Here is a 16,541-nt window from a genome sequence, read left to right as displayed (position 1 = left end):
AAGGTAAAAAAGGTTGAAAGGCCAGCTGGTGGCATGGTCTTATACCCTTTCTGTGAGGTTTTTGGGACCTTACCCCTTCAAGTCCCCCCAGTCTAGTGTTGTACTTATGTAAATAAGTGGAGCACTGGACTTAGGAGAGGAAAATGTCTTTTGGGCGCGAAGAAATAAGAAATCTTCTATGAGAAGATTTAGTTTTGTTTTGAAGATTTTAGAAATCTTTTGACTTTGTGGGATGGTACAGCTAGGTCTGCAGGTCCGTCTGACACTGCCAGGTATATGCTGCTATCCGTGCTTTTCACGCGCGTGTGCAGACGCGTGTGTACTTTTTCTGCTGGTTTGGGAGACTGTGGTATCCGGAAAAACCGCTGTGACGGTTACCGATGCTATTTATTGCGATAAGTATATAGCGTTTGGGTATCCTCCTAGTGCCATCATTGTTTTGTTGAAAAACTTTTCTCCTTCCTTTCTTTCCTTGAAATCCATTATTCCTCTTTTTATGTCGACCGGAGAACATTAAGAAGGTTTTGCTGAAGAGATGTTAACTGAACTTCCACCATTGAAGTGGCCTAGAGCGTCTTTTGACGGTTTGGTCCGGAATCTCAAGTTTCCAGAAAGCTGGGGTACTCTGTACCCTGAAGAAGGGCAGACAGCAGCAGATGCTCCGGCTGGGTATATCACCCTCTTTTGGGATTTTTTCTGTGACGGCAACTTTCGTTTGCCTGTAACGACGTTTTTTCTTGAAATCCTTGCGTTTTACAATATTCATCTTTCCCAACTGCATCCTATTGGTATGGTCAGAGTTCGACATTTTGAGTTCGTATGTCGGACTATGAATATTGAGCCGACCGTTCCTCGATTTAGGGTTTTCCATCAAATGCACTGTACCCAGGGATTTTATTCATTTATTTAAAGAGCTACTGCAAAGAAGATTTTGCTTAATCCTCCGAAATCTTTCCATGATTGGAAACATAAATTTTTCTTTATCAAGGCCGGAGTCATTCCGGTGAGGATGGTTTTGAGGGGAAAAGAAGATGTTCCTATTGAAACACTCCGGACCCCTTCTGATGAAACTTGGTATCAGGATTTGAAGGAGATACCTAACATTGCTTTGCCGGAGAAAGCCCTTGTCGGAGCTGGGATGAGTTTGAACTGGAAGATGGATCGGGACGACAAGCCTGTGTATACAGAGGGAGGCCATGGTATGGTTTAGGTTCCTTTTTTTTTTTGAGCATGTCCCCCTTTTCTTGCAGTTGTTTCGCTGTATGTTGTTGCATACAAAAGAGAAGGGGGGAGAATGGGTACCATTAAGAAAAATCCTGATGAAGAGTGTTGGTATGATCGTATTGCGAGGAATTTTTCTCTTCCGCGGGACGCGGATTTGTCTGAACCTCCTGCTGCTGGCGCAGGTAAGTTTGCGCATACTGTCCGTTTTAACTTTTCATTTGCGCCTTAACTGTTCTTTGCGCTTTATAGGTGAGTTGTCAAATTTGGGCGTAGGCCCTGAGAAGAAAAGACGCGCTACGACCAGTAATGTTGCGCCTAAGAAAAGCGATGTAGGGAAGACTCAATCTTCCAAAGCTAAAAACGTTGAGAAGAAAGGTATGCGCCGTTCTTCTGACAAGTGTGATTATGTGGTGGTTTCTGACACTTTGGAGGGTCTTACGCCTGCAGTTACTATTAGGCGACCGAAACCAGAACCGAAAGATTCTGCTGATATTCCTCCATCCAACCCAGATGATCCGATTGACTTGGAATCTAGCCCTGAGCATTTAGTGCAAAGGGAGGCGAGCAAGAGAAAACAAACTGATACTGACGCGGAGGGTCAACCTCCTAAGAAAGTTCAAAGAAAGAAGATTACCCGACGGGGGAATCTTGATGCTTTTGTTACGGAATCTGTTTCTGGTAAGTAGCATCTTCCTTTGTTTCCTTTTTACGTATTAGATTCTTACAGATTTTTATTTTTACAGCAGCTCCTGTTGCTCCAACTTCCACAAACGTGCAATCTGTGGTGAATGAAGAACTTCCTCCTACCCCCCCGCATGCTTCTGCAGCTGTTCATTCGAACGCTGCAGAAGGTGCAGATGATGATGCGGAGAAGCCTGTTGAAACCGAGAGGTCTGCTGATGCTGGCCTAGGTAAGGTGGATGATACGGATAATCCTTCGACCCCCGAGGTGGTTACTCAAGACCAAGGGGAAGGGGCGACTGAAAAATTTCCTACTCCTTCGCCTTCAGATACTATGCCGGAGCATGTTGAGAGGATGACGGTTGAAGAGCAAGACTCGTCTGCCGGTGTTAGTAAACAATCTCCCATCCGCCCAGAGGAAACTTTGGGAGATTATTACTATCGGAGCTATTCGGAGAAGGATGCTGCTGACCTTCACGCCCCTGTTTGGAATTTGAAGAAAGGAGATACTTTTGCGGACTAGCATGCGTGCCAAGATTGGCTGCAGGGGATATTTCTGCCTGGGGAGGTCAAGTTTCAGGAAAGCCGATCTTGTGAACAGGCCTATCAGTCTTATGTTGCTGAGACCGCCTCTCATGTTTCTACCACCCACCGTATTGTTCGGGAGTGGTATAATATGCATAAAGAGCAGAAATCTTTCATGGCAGCTCAGAAAAAATTCTCCAATGATGAGAGACGTCTGGCCCAATTGATGGCGAAATTAAAAGATGATCAAGCCAAGTTTGAGGCTGAGCGCAAGACTGAGGAATGGTCTGTTGCTGGTTGGAAAAGAAAGGCCGAAACTGAGGCTGCTCTTCTTTCTGAAGAACGAAAAAATTGGAGGAAAATTTGTGAAAAGGATAATGCGGAGAAAGCAAATCTCCGCATTATTATTAATAACCTCAAAGCTGATGTTGAGAAGCTGAAGAATCAAGATGCGGAGGTTGAAAGATTGAAGAAAGAGAAGGCTGACTTGGAGGCTGCGCTGGCAGAAGCGCGTTCTCATAGGGAACGGAGTGAGCAACGGGAGGTACAAGCTTTAAGCACTCTTGCCATTAGAGATAAAGAACTAGAGGAACTTACTGCTTTGGTTTCTGACCAGGAACAACTGAAAAAGGACCTGGAGCTTGCGCATGCTGAATCCTCTCGCCGTTTGACTGAGACTGAAGAGAAACTGGAAAATTCAGAGACGGCGCGGGCTTCAGCGGAAAGGGAGCTTGAGCCTTTAAAGAACGATATGACCTGGTTGAAGGATCGTGGGATTGCTTGTGTAAGATCCCTCCCTTATATATGCGCTTGCTTTTGCTCTTTTTTTTGTTTTACCAATGTGGATTGATTTCATAGGTTGCTGAATCTGTTTTTGTCACGACCCCCGACCCACCCTGGACGGAATCGGGAGCCGCGAGCAGTCCAGTGGTACCCGTGGCATCTGATTTATGCGGCAGCGGAAGTCTTTTATTACAGGATCTTTTCACCGTAAAATGCTCGTTTAATATATTATACAAAGTTTTAGGGATAAATTCCCATAATTTACAATACGTTGATTCCACACAGAAATCATTATTTGCCAAAACATGTTTTATTTATTTATTCACAATGAGCCACTTTTCTGAGCTTGTAGTGCTTTACTGCACTTTTCCTGGATCACACAGATCACCTGAAACATGTTTGGAAAAGGTTTTATCAGCGAGGAAATACTGAGTGAATCAGTATATTTTTCTAAAACGACCCGTTAGTTATAAATTACAGTATTAAGGGGAATTACAATGTTTCTGATATCAAACCAACTACCCACAGTACTTGTCACTCGACCATCCATTGGCTAGCCCATTTGTCCAATGGTGTCTGTGACTGTGGTCAGATCACCCCTTGGCCACCCGTTTGTCCAAGTGTGACGGGAAATAAGTAATGTATACAAAACCCCACATACCGGCTGTAACTTGGTGATTACATAGACTTAATCCCTGTAATTATAACTTTGGAAAATAACTTGGAGTTTTGTAAAACAGTTGATAAAAGAGAATGACTCACATTGCAGATTAACGAGCAAGATATAAGCCTACTGATTAGCCTTGATTAAACCTAATTTAACACAATGCACACACAGGCAGGTTAGTAACTAATACAGCAGTTACGTCAATTCACGAGATTAAACCCTCACAACGATTAATCAGTGCAATACTCGATAATTCAGTTGGATTCACAACGAATAACAGAGCATAGTCCGAATTCGAACAGCACTCTAATATTCAATTCGAAATTACGACAAATAATCAAAGTACAAGCTCAATTCGAGCAGCACCCGGACTATCGTTGGATAGTTATAATCGATCGGACGTTGAATCGTAATAGTGATCGAGTTATTACCCTGATTGCTGCAGCACCTCGTGATCGTGTGTGTGTAATTGTGGTATAACAGTTCTAAATCGACGTACACAGAGAGTTTGTGTGTCGTTTTAAGTTCAACAGTTAAGTGCCAATGTCGGCTATTTATAGCCAGAAATTCGACTCGCTTACGGACCGTATGCCTTAACCCTTACGGTCCGTAAGGCTGACTGGTATGCTTACGGTCCGTAAGGACCAACCCTTACGGTCCGTAAAGGGTTCAGCCTATTTCCTAGCCTAGCTGAGTTCGGTTATAGCTTTGGTCAATCAACATTTTCAACAAATAAGAACTGTGCAACGTTTTAATAAAGATAATTATCAATTAGGGTTTGCCCCCTCGAGTTTTAGGGGCCCTGATCCTGATTCCGATTGTTCTGGAAATTTCAGGGTTTACGCCAAATTACTTGGGTGTCTTAATTAGGGTTTTCATATTGGATAATTATTATTCTAATTACGAGTTTTATTGACGGTTGTTACATCCTCCCCACCTTAAGAAAAATCTCGTCCTCGAGATTTATTGGAAGAGATGAGGATATTTTCGCTTCATTTCTGATTCCAGCTCCCAAGTGTATTCTGGTCCTCTCTTTGAATTCCACTTGACTTTGACCAATACCAGTCGTTTATGCTTGAGGAATTTGACTTTTCGATCTTCGATTTCTAATGATTTCTCTATGAATTTTAGTTTTTCGTTTACTTCTACATCTTGAAGAGGGACTACCAGGGATTCGTCTGATAAACATTTCTTGAGATTGGATACATGAAATACATCATGTACTCCTGCTAATTCTTCTGGTAGTTGTAAACGATAAGCTATGAGTCTTATTCGTTGAATCACGGGGAATGGTCCAATGTACCTTGGACTTAGCTTTCCTTTCTTACTGAATTGTACTACTCCTTTCCAAGGAGAAACTTTTAAAAGTATTTTATCTCCTACTTGGACTTCTAAAGGTTTACGACGATTGTCTGCATAGCTCTTCTGACGGTCTCGAGCCGTTTTCAATCTTTCCTTGATCTGAGTTATCTTGTCAGTAGTTTCTTGTACAATTTCAGGACCTGATAATTGGCTTTCTCCGATTTCTGCCCAACATACTGGAGTTCTGCACTTACGTCCGTACAGTGCTTCGAATGGTGCAGCTTCGATGCTTGAATGATAACTATTGTTATAGGAGAATTCAATTAATGGCAAATGGCTATCCCAATTACCACCAAAGTCAATTACACATGCTCGGAGCATGTCTTCCAGGGTTTGTATCGTCCTTTCACTTTGTCCGTCCGTTTGAGGATGATATGCGGTACTTAAATTAAGTCGAGTTCCCATTGCTTCTTGGAAACTTGTCCAGAAACGGGAAGTAAAACGGCTATCTCTATCCGATACAATGGAGAGCGGAACTCCATGTAGGGATACTACTTCGTCCACGTACAGTTGTGCTAACCTTTCCATGCTAAAGGTTTCTTTCATTGGTAAGAAATGAGCTGACTTGGTTAATCGGTCTACGATTACCCAAATAGCATCATTACCTTTTCTGGTTCTGGGTAACTTAGTAACAAAATCCATTGTTATGAGTTCCCATTTCCATACAGGCATTTCTAACTGTTGTAGTAGTCCTGAAGGTTTCTGGTGTTCAGCTTTAACTTGTGAACAAGTTAAACACTTGGATACGTATTCGGCTATATCCTTTTTCATTCCTATCCACCAGAAATTATTCCTTAAATCTTGGTACATTTTATGGTTTCCTGGGTGCATGGTATACCTAGATTTATGAGCTTCTTCTAAAATCTTATTTCTTAACTCTCCTCGCTTAGGTACCCAAATTCGTTTCTTATGGAATTTCCAAATTCCATCATTTCCTTGTTCTAATTCTTTTAGGTAACCTTTCATTCCTTCAGCATCATCTTTGATTGTTGTTTTCTGAACTTCTTTGATTTGTGCCATTAAATCTACTTGTAGATTTAACCTCAGAGCACGGACTCGTTTCAGTTTCTCATGGTACTTACGACTTAAGGCATCTGCAACTACATTTGCTTTTCCTTCGTGATATTGGATATCACAGTCGTAATCGCTTAGCATCTCCATCCATCTTCTTTGCCTCATGTTTAACTCTTTTTGCCCAAATATATATCTTAAACTCTTATGATCTGTATAAACAGTAAACTTACTTCCATACAGATAATGTCTCCATATCTTAAGGGCAAAAATTATGGCTCCTAATTCTAGATCATGAGTCGTATAATTTTCTTCGTGCTTTTTCAATTGTCTAGAAGCATACGCAATTACCTTCTTGCGTTGCATTAACACACATCCGTATCCTAATTTTGAAGCATCACAATATACTTTGAAATCTTCGGTTCCTTCTGGTAAAGCTAGGATTGGTGCATTCGTCAATCTATGCTTTAAAATCTTAAAAGCTTCTTCTTGTCTAGGTCCCCATTCAAACTTAGCAGCTTTACAGGTTAACATAGTTAAAGGTACGGCTATCTTAGAGAAATTTTTGATAAATCGTCTATAGTATCCAGCTAAGCCTAGAAAACTTCTTATCTCCATAGCTGTTTGTGGGACTTTCCACTTTGTAATTGCTTCTATCTTAGCAGGATCTACATGGATACCTTCATGATTTACCATATGACCTAAGAATTGTACTTCTTGTAGCCAAAATTCATACTTCGAGAATTTGGCATAAAGCCTTTCTTTTCTTAACAAAGTTCAGAGAACGTGTAAGTGTTCACAATGTTCTTTTTGGCTTTTGGAATAAATAAGTATGTCGTCGATGAAAACGATCACAAATTTATCCAAGTATGGTTTACAATTTCGATTCATCATGTCCATGAATGCTGCTGGGGCATTTGTTAATCCAAAGGGCATAACTGTAAACTCATAATGACCATACCTAGTTCTGAAAGCAGTTTTAGGTATGTCTTCTTCTTGTACTTTCAACTGATGATATCCGGATCTTAAATCTATCTTAGAGAAATACCTAGCTCCTTGCAATTGATCAAAAAGATCATCAATCCTAGGTAATGGGTATCGATTCTTAATCGTAACCTTGTTCAATTCTCTATAATCGATACACATTCTCATCGATCCATCTTTCTTTTTCACAAACAGTACTGGTGCACCCCAAGGGGATGAACTCGGTTGTATGAATCCTTTGCTTAATAATTCATCTAATTGCTTTTTTAATTCTAGCATTTCGGTAGGTGCTAATCTATATGGTGCTTTGGCTATTGGTGCAGTACCTGGAATTAAATGAATTCTAAATTCTACTTCTCTATCAGGTGGTAATCCAGGTAATTCTTCTGGAAAAACGTCTGGGTATTCTGAGACTATGGGAATATCCTGAAGTTCCTTATCTTTAGTGTTAATGATTACTGAAATCATATACACCATTTCCTGCTTTCTCGAATAGCTTGCCAATTTCATTACTGAAATAAATTTCAGTGGCTTTCGAGGTTTATTTCCCGTAATTACAATTACCTCTCCTGAAGGGGTTTGAATTTCTACTGCATTTTTATCACATAGGATTCGTGCATGGTTGGCTATTAACCAATCCATTCCTAATACTACATCGAATCCGGCTAAATTCATTGGTAACAAATTTGCAGAAAACTTATGGCCTAATAGTTCTATTTTTCCTTCTTGCCAGATTTTATCTATTTTCACAGAATTTCCTTCTGCGGTTTCCACTGTGAAAATTTGCCTAAGAGTGGTTAAAGGTAACTTGAGAGCTTGACAAAATGAAGTATTAATAAAACTTTGGTTTGCACCAGAGTCAAATAATACTTTTGCAAATACGTCATGTACTAGGAACGTACCAGCTATCACATCTGGAATGAGTTCGGCCTCTTGAGTGGTCAGCTGGAATGCGCGTACATTCTTCTTGGTTGCTCCTTCAGCTGGTTTAGCTTTGTTGTCTACTGGTTTAGCTAGCTTAGGACATTCGGATTGAAAATGTCCCCTTTCTCTGCAGTTATAACAAATTCTTGTTTTCTTCCTGCAGTCTTCTTCATGATGTCCTTTTGCCTTGCAAAAATTGCAAACTATATTGCATTGTCCATAATGCTTCTTTTTGCAATTTCTGTAGAAAGGAGGTGATGAGGATTGCCCTGTTCCTCTTTTCTTGGTATTACCTATACGAAATCCTTGGGTAATCTTTTGAGCTATTTCCTTCTTCCGGTCTTCTTCTCTTGTGCGCACCAATTCATCTGTTAGGGTATTAGCTAATTCTACAGCATCGTCAATGGTACGAGGTCTCGCAGCTTTAATAATGTTTCGGATTTCACTAATTAACCCCCAGATGTAACGGGAAATGAGTACCGGTTCTGGCGAAGCTAGTGTTGGCACCACCCTTGCGTATTCAAAGAATGTCGAAGTATAGCCCCGGCAATCTACCCCTGTCATGCGGTGACTTAGGAATTTGTTTGCCATTTGATCTTTTTCATATTCGGGACAGAATTTTCTTTCTACAAGATTCTTAAATTCTTCCCAACTCATGGCATAGGCTATCCTTCTTCCTTTTGCCTGGAGGACCGTGTTCCACCATTCTAGTGCTCCTTCTTTGAACAGATTTGATGCATACATCACTTGATCCTCTTCGGCACATTTGCTTATTGCAATTACTGCTTCGGTTTTCTCTAACCAGCGCAGTGTTGCAGTTGCCCCTTCGTTACCTGCAAATTCAGTGGGTTTGCAAGCAAGAAACTCTTTGTAAGTGCAACCAGATGTTGCAGCTTTTATTCTTTTTAGAAGTGGGACTTGTTGCGGATCATGATCGTTATGATTGCCGCCTCCATTTATGCTGTTACTGCTGTTGTCTTCCAGAGTACGTTTACTAGGATGTAATTGTTGTGGTTCGGCAGGTTTTTGAACAGCAGCCACAATTTCTGGAATAGCATGGGCTATTCCTTGGGCGATAAAGTGCTCAATATCTTGTCGGGTTATATATTGATCTTCCGGTTCTTGCTCAGATTGATTTACTTCATTAATTGGTTCATTGTTAGCGTTTTCCATCTGCTAATTAGTAGGAATTTATTAGTGTCTAACAAATTTAGCACAGATGAACACCTAAATTACTACAACATACAAACATAACCAAAATTGTCGATTTCTCGACTTTCATTTTGTTATTGTATATTGTATATGCCTCCGTACACACCATATCTTACAAGGTTTTATTGCCCATTTTACAGAATCAGTTTTACTACATTAGTTATAATACAGACAAACTTTTTCCAGCCCTTCCTATCTTTTGGTCCGCTGGCAGTTTCAGTAACGACGCTCCCTTTCGTCGTACTTCCAAGAGATCTGCTCCCCCATTTCCCGGATCCTATTCCCGGTGCCTATCAGTTCTTCACCAAACTGACGTAACTTAGCTAAATTTTCATAGCTCATTGGCGGATTAGGGATAGGTTCTGGATCAAACTGTGGGAGAAAACTATAGGGACTATTAACTATATTTTGGAATTGCCAGTCATTAGTCCACCATTCCTCCATTTGGCCTAATGGTCTGGTGTGAACTAGTGGGTCTGGAATAGCTGGTCCTAGGTTTAGTGGGAAGTGGGCTGTAGCAGGATAAGAGAAGAGATTATCGTTGATAGGCTCTAGAACATCACAATTATCCAGTAGGCGGTCTATTTCGTCCTGGAACGTGATTTCCTCAGACTGTTTAGAGCTTTCGCCAGTTTCTATTCCCTTTTGCTTAAGATCTATTCCTATTTCCTTTTCTGGTGGTTTCGAACTTTCTCCAGTTTCTATTTCCTTTCCCTTGTTCATGCTCACAGGATTTTCTATTTTAGGAAGTCTCCTAGTGGCTGGTTTCCTACGGCGTACTTTCCTCCACCCTACGTATCTTCTCTTCTTTTTAGGTTTGGCTTTTTCCAGCGGTGGAGCTTTGAATTCCACAGGTTCTTCTATGTCAGCAATGTAACCAGTAAAGTCGTAAGAGACTTCGATAGGCACTGGATATAAGTTGAGATTCCGGAATGCTTCCGATATCTCATTCATGCTGCATAGTATATATGCAAATTACAAGAATGGCCAACGTTACAACTTTGGAACAAAGTTTAACAAACAAACACTGAAGTTTTATTGCATACTAATTTGTACAGAGGATAACAGAAATAAACATGCTAGGATTTTATTTATTTACTGGATAGTGATTTTGCTTACTAGTCCAACTTATCAGATATTTAGAGGTTTGCCTTTTCTGCTACAGAAGCTAGCATATAAAGATTTGCCTATTTCTTGTCTATTTTATCTTCCCAAGGTGTACTATTACCAAATTCTTGGACTTCTGGGTTAAACCTAACTCTCTTGGTTCGGGGTTTCTTTTTCTCCTGACTCTTTTTAAGTATCGAATCCCTTTTCTCTGGGGAAAGAGGATTCTCATAGTTTGCCTTGCGGACAAAGATTCCTTCTTCTAGGTTTACTGGGTTTTTAGAAGAAGATGCAATATCTAATTTGTGGTAGATAGCAGACAGCTTTTGTTTACCCATACTGTAACTAACAAATAATCAGTTAAAACAACAAATAATCATAGAATGATAACTAGTAGGATTAAGTATTTTGTTAAATACTTAATTCCGTAATAGGCTTAAATCAGTGGCTCGATCAGTGGCTCAGTAGTTATTAATTATTAGCTCTGATACCACCTTCTGTCACGACCCCCGACCCACCCTGGACGGAATCGGGAGCCGCGAGCAGTCCAGTGGTACCCGTGGCATCTGATTTATGCGGCAGCGGAAGTCTTTTATTACAGGATCTTTTCACCGTAAAATGCTCGTTTAATATATTATACAAAGTTTTAGGGATAAATTCCCATAATTTACAATACGTTGATTCCACACAGAAATCATTATTTGCCAAAACATGTTTTATTTATTTATTCACAATGAGCCACTTTTCTGAGCTTGTAGTGCTTTACTGCACTTTTCCTGGATCACACAGATCACCTGAAACATGTTTGGAAAAGGTTTTATCAGCGGGGAAATACTGAGTGAATCAGTCTATTTTTCTAAAACGACCCGTTAGTTATAAATTACAGTATTAAGGGGAATTACAATGTTTCTGATATCAAACCAACTACCCACAGTACTTGTCACTCGATCATCCATTGGCTAGCCCATTTGTCCAATGGTGTCTGTGACTGTGGTCAGATCACCCCTTGGCCACCCGTTTGTCCAAGTGTGACGGGAAATAAGTAATGTATACAAAACCCCACATACCGGCTGTAACTTGGTGATTACATAGACTTAATCCCTGTAATTATAACTTTGGAAAATAACTTGGAGTTTTGTAAAACAGTTGATAAAAGAAAATGACTCACATTGCAGATTAACGAGCAAGATATAAGCCTACTGATTAGCCTTGATTAAACCTAATTTAACACAATGCACACACAGGCAGGTTAGTAACTAATACAGCAGTTACGTCAATTCACGAGATTAAACCCTCACAACGATTAATCAGTGCAATACTCGATAATTCAGTCGGATTCACAACGAATAACAGAGCATAGTCCGAATTCGAACAGCACTCTAATATTCAAGTCGAAATCACGACAAATAATCAAAGTACAAGCTCAATTCGAGCAGCACCCGGACTATCGTTGGATAGTTATAATCGATCGGACGTTGAATCGTAATAGCGATCGAGTTATTACCCTGATTGCGGCAGCACCTCGTGATCGTGTGTGTGTAATTGTGGTATAACAGTTCTAAATCGACGTACACAGAGAGTTTGTGTGTCGTTTTAAGTTCAACAGTTAAGTGCCAATGTTGGCTATTTATAGCCAGAAATTCGACACGCTTACGGACCGTATGCCTTAACCCTTACGGTCCGTAAGGCTGACTGGTATGCTTACGGTCCGTAAGGACCAACCCTTACGGTCCGTAAAGGGTTCAGCCTATTTCCTAGCCTAGCTGAGTTCGGTTATAGCCTTGGTGAATCAACATTTTCAACAAATAAGAACTGTGCAACGTTTTAATAAAGATAATTATCAATTAGGGTTTGCCCCCCTCAAGTTTTAGGGGCCCTGATCCTGATTCCGATTGTTCCGGAAATTTCAGGGTTTACGCCAAATTACTTGGGTGTCTTAATTAGGGTTTTCTTATTGGATAATTATTATTCTAATTACGAGTTTTATTGACGGTTGTTACAGTTTTGAACTCTAAAGAGCTGGATAAGACTGTTGCTGATTTAGTGGTTGCCGCGCGGCGGGATGGTTATGCGCAAGGTTATGCAGAATGCTCTCAACATGTAACTAGTGCGCTGAAAGTTACTTGGGATAATAGCAAGTCCGCTGCTTTTGGCGTAGATACTGCCGCTGCGCTTGCTTCTCTGAAGGCAGAGTTTAATAATTTACAACTTCCAGTTATGGAGTTGATAAATGTGGCGCTGCAGTCGGATGATCCGGTAGCGCAGCTTAAAGAAATCTTTCCTGATGAGGATGAAGATTTAGAGTAGGGTGAAATTTGTTTTTGAACAATTTGTATTTCCCCTTTTCTGTTTGTGGGATGTATATCCTTGTTTTGTTGTGCTGTTTGTGTAAAAACTCGAAACACTGCCGTGTTTGAATCTTTTCAGGGCGTATTTGTACGCTGAAGGTAATATGTTTCCATTTGTTTGAATGTCTTTACAATATTTTGCATGAGTACAATTGCTTTTACTTAAGTAAGGCGAATAAAGTTGGTATGAAGCTCATGTGTGAAGCTTATGGTCGTTTGTGAGGTAATCACTGACCGTGTATGGAGCTTATTTTATACTACCATAATGTTTTTGCGCTTACTAAAAAGAAATTGCGTGCATTTTGTAAACACAAATGATAGAAACTTTGTAATTTTATTCATGGATAAAGCTCAGAGGCATTACAAAGTCTTAATAATTAGATGGAACTTAACTTACTCCCTGATAGTTTCGCCATATTTGATGTCTTTTCCTGCGGGGAACTCTACAGAGTCCCTTAAGCCTTCGCCCGTTTGTTGGAGGTTTCTTCTCCCCGGGTAATCTGTTTTATCTCCTTACGCATATTCTGGAGTAGATGCGCAAACTCCCCATTTTTGAGGGCTTTCTCTATCTCGGTGCGCAAGGAAATGCAGTTGTTTGTGGTGTGCCCAGTATCCTTATGATATTCGCAATATTGCGCCAGGTCTTGACCACGTTTACTCTTCATCGGGATTGGCGGTTTAAACTGATAATCCTCGGTACTCAGAACCTCCGCCGGGGTCTTTGTTAGGGGGGTCCACTGCCTCTCCCTATTTTCATGCTTGTTTTCTCTTTGAGCAGAGAGTTTGTTAATTGTTGCGCGAGCATCTTCAGAGGAGCGACTTCCGGATGACTCGCGCCATGATTTTTTGAATCTTCGCTCGCCCGTTGCACTTAAGTCTGTGGGCCTGCTGTGTGGTGGTGGTGGCCTATTTGTAGTAAGGTTTTTCTCCGTCTGCGCATAAACCTTGGCCGCCGCCATTATCTTTTCCCAACTCTTGGGAAGGCCCTCTGTTCTGGATAACACTTTGACCATGTCGTCACATCTAACTGCGTACTTAAACTGAGCACGGATTAGCTGTTCGTGAACACCCCCGATCTCCAACACTTCCTTATTATATCTGGTTATAAAATCTTCCAGATTCTCGTCATCTCGACGCCATATGTTCATGACATCGGATGTATCCCGCATGGAACGCCTTTGCTGGCTGAAGTGTGTTAAGAATTTTTGGCGCAAGTCCTTCCATGACTCGATTTGCCCCGTCAGAAGGTTATCAAACCAGATTCGCGCTGGCCCAGTTAATGTTTGAACAAACAAATGACACCAAAGCGGAAGAGTCCAACCGCCAACCAACCCTGCGCTGGTGAAAACTCTCAGATGATCGTCGGGGTCAGTTAACCCATTGAATTTCCCGACGTTAGATGGTAATTTTGCCCTTTCTAACGGAGCCAGAGCTATTTCCAGTATAAATTTCGAGTTTTCCGCTGCTTCTGCAGGGCGGTAAACTAAGTCATAATTATGCTCTGCCTCAGGGTTGTAAACCGCTCGAGGCCTGGATTTGTTAGAGTTTGGGTGTAGTCTGTTGAATACGCTGGTGTTTGCACTCAAACGATATGTTTGATCAGATTCATCGGTATGAGCATCCCATGGGGAACCCAACCTATCATGAACTGATTGCCTTTGACGAGGTTGTGATTCATGGTGTTGTCTCTGGTAGCTGTTTGTACCATCATAAGTTGATTCTTCTCGCTGGGAAGCATGAGCTCTAGATCCCGGTCTTCGTGATTGTGTTACGGGAGCCGTTTGAGCACACAACTGCGTGTACACTGCATTTAATGCCCCTTGTGACCGGACATACCATGATATCAGAGTTTCCCCTGGTGGTAAAATTGATTGAGCGGGATTTATGGGAAATATCCCTGGAGTAACAGGGTCATTTGCTCCATTAGATTAAACCTCATTATCGTCTGAGGCCTCTTCAACCATCCCTTCTACTGGTAAATTGTTTCCGACATTTGGTCGAGGACCAGGCTGTCGGTGAGAAGATGAATTTTCTGCCATGTGCAAAAACAGAAAAATGAGATGAACTGAATCGAAACGAGATAGAAACTAGAAAAACTGAGAAAACGGTGGGCGCCAATGAAGAAACACTAGATAAATGGTCGGAACCGAGATATCTAAGGGGTTTGAATCCGCATAAAAGGTTAGTTCTCTCTCAATTGATTCAGTTGCAGCCAAGTTCCTTCTCCGGTGATTCTGCAAAACAGAGCACCGTTAGCCTCGTCAAGGGGAGAAGAGGGTTCTCTCCTTGACCCGACTCCGGTGTGAGAATAAATATTTGTAATGGAGAAGATAAAAGTATTTGAGTAGTGAAATGTGTTCTGAGTTTATACCTGAAGAGTTCTCCTATTTATAGCCGGGAGTTTGGGAGGGAAAATTTGTTACTAAAAAGATAACGGAAGATGCTGACGCCGTAGCGGTTATTTTTCCTTCCGTTAAGTCCTTTTGATCTTCGTTAAGTTGCTTTGATCCTGAGGTGAATGCACACGGATCATGACTTGATCTACGGTTGGAGAATTGCCACGTGGAAAGTGGTTTAAGTGGAGATCATTCTCCAATTGCATGCTATCGTTGTGATTTCAGGAATGTTTGTGATGATGACACGTGTCCAGACGGTTATAACCGTCTGGGTGGTGCACGATCATATTTCTTCTAGAAGGTTACTGTTGTAATCTGGTGTGACACCTTACAGTGTGCACACAGCTGAATAGATCCCAAGTCTGGGTAAAATAATATCCAAGTTTGGATATTTGGGCGGACATATTGATCTCAGGGTTTTAACCCTTTGTTAAATGGAAAGCGGCGCAAAGGTTTAGGCTTCCCTTTGGGCGCGCGACTATCGCTTGTTGGTTTCTTTCTTCCTTTTGTAAGACCAATGCGCGGCCGCGCAAGGTAAAAAAGGTTGAAAGGCCAGCTGGTGGCATGGTCTTATACCCTTTCTGTGAGGTTTTTGGGACCTTACCCCTTCAGTAACAGAGTTACATTTTTTGTTAACACCAGAGTTTTTGTTCTTTTCCTCCTTTTTAATGAAGGGAAATATGGTCAATTAACATATAATTAATACCCTAAAACAATTATATATATACACATACATACAACTTTCTCTCTCTCTCTCCCTACATATGTTGTCACCATCACCATTAACATCCTGTAAACACACAAAATGATTCAAAACAATAATAATAATAATAATAATCTTACCGATGAGTCACAAAGAACACAGACTCCTCCATCCTGTAAACACATAAATGTTGAATCATAAACTTACTCCTTCTCAACAACCCTTTCACCACCCGGTCCACTGCAAACCCTAACCCCCAAATTTGACTTTGGGTCTGATTAAGAGAGATAGATTAGAGAGAGAACTTGTGTATGTATGTTTGTTTAGAGAGAAAAACTGATTTAGATTACGGCGAGACCCTTTTCCGCTTTGGTGCGGTTTTGGTTTGATATAACTTGTGTATTCTTGTGTATGTGAAGGTGAAGGTGGGTGGCGTTGATGGTGAAGGTTTCGATTATGTTGATGGTGAAGATGGGTGGGTGACCCTTTTCCGATTTGGAGAACCGCAAAAGCAAAAACGATAGACAGAGTCAGAAAAAATCACAGCAACGATTCGAAATAAGGAGATAATCGTGACTGAATAAAGAGTTCGAAAAGTCTTGTGTCTCGGAGAT

At 41.0% G+C, this 16,541-nt stretch overlaps 1 protein-coding gene across 1 annotated transcript; it reads left to right on the top strand.

Moving 5' to 3' along the window:
* The first annotated feature begins 2,581 nt into the window (after positions 1–2,581).
* LOC110906529 (fas-binding factor 1-like) lies at positions 2,582–12,787 on the top strand. Its single transcript, XM_022151649.1, has 2 exons — positions 2,582–3,212; positions 12,483–12,787. Exons 1-2 carry the CDS (start codon positions 2,582–2,584, stop codon positions 12,785–12,787), a joined length of 936 nt encoding a protein of 311 aa, XP_022007341.1.
* The last annotated feature ends 3,754 nt before the right edge of the window (positions 12,788–16,541 follow it).

The sequence above is a fragment of the Helianthus annuus genome, chromosome 14, assembly GCF_002127325.2.
Source record: "Helianthus annuus cultivar XRQ/B chromosome 14, HanXRQr2.0-SUNRISE, whole genome shotgun sequence".
Lineage (NCBI taxonomy): Eukaryota > Viridiplantae > Streptophyta > Magnoliopsida > Asterales > Asteraceae > Helianthus > Helianthus annuus.
Note: the sequence above shows the minus strand (reverse complement) of the source record. Positions and strands in the feature narration are given on the sequence as shown.

Excerpts from the sequence above, each read along its gene's own strand:
- LOC110906529 (XM_022151649.1), top strand. The coding sequence starts at position 2,582 with ATGCATAAAGAGCAGAAATCTTTCATGGCAGCTCAGAAAAAATTCTCC. Across the intron at positions 3,213-12,482 it reads GAAGGATCGTGGGATTGCTT|TTTTGAACTCTAAAGAGCTG; the intron begins GTGTAAGATCCC and ends CGGTTGTTACAG.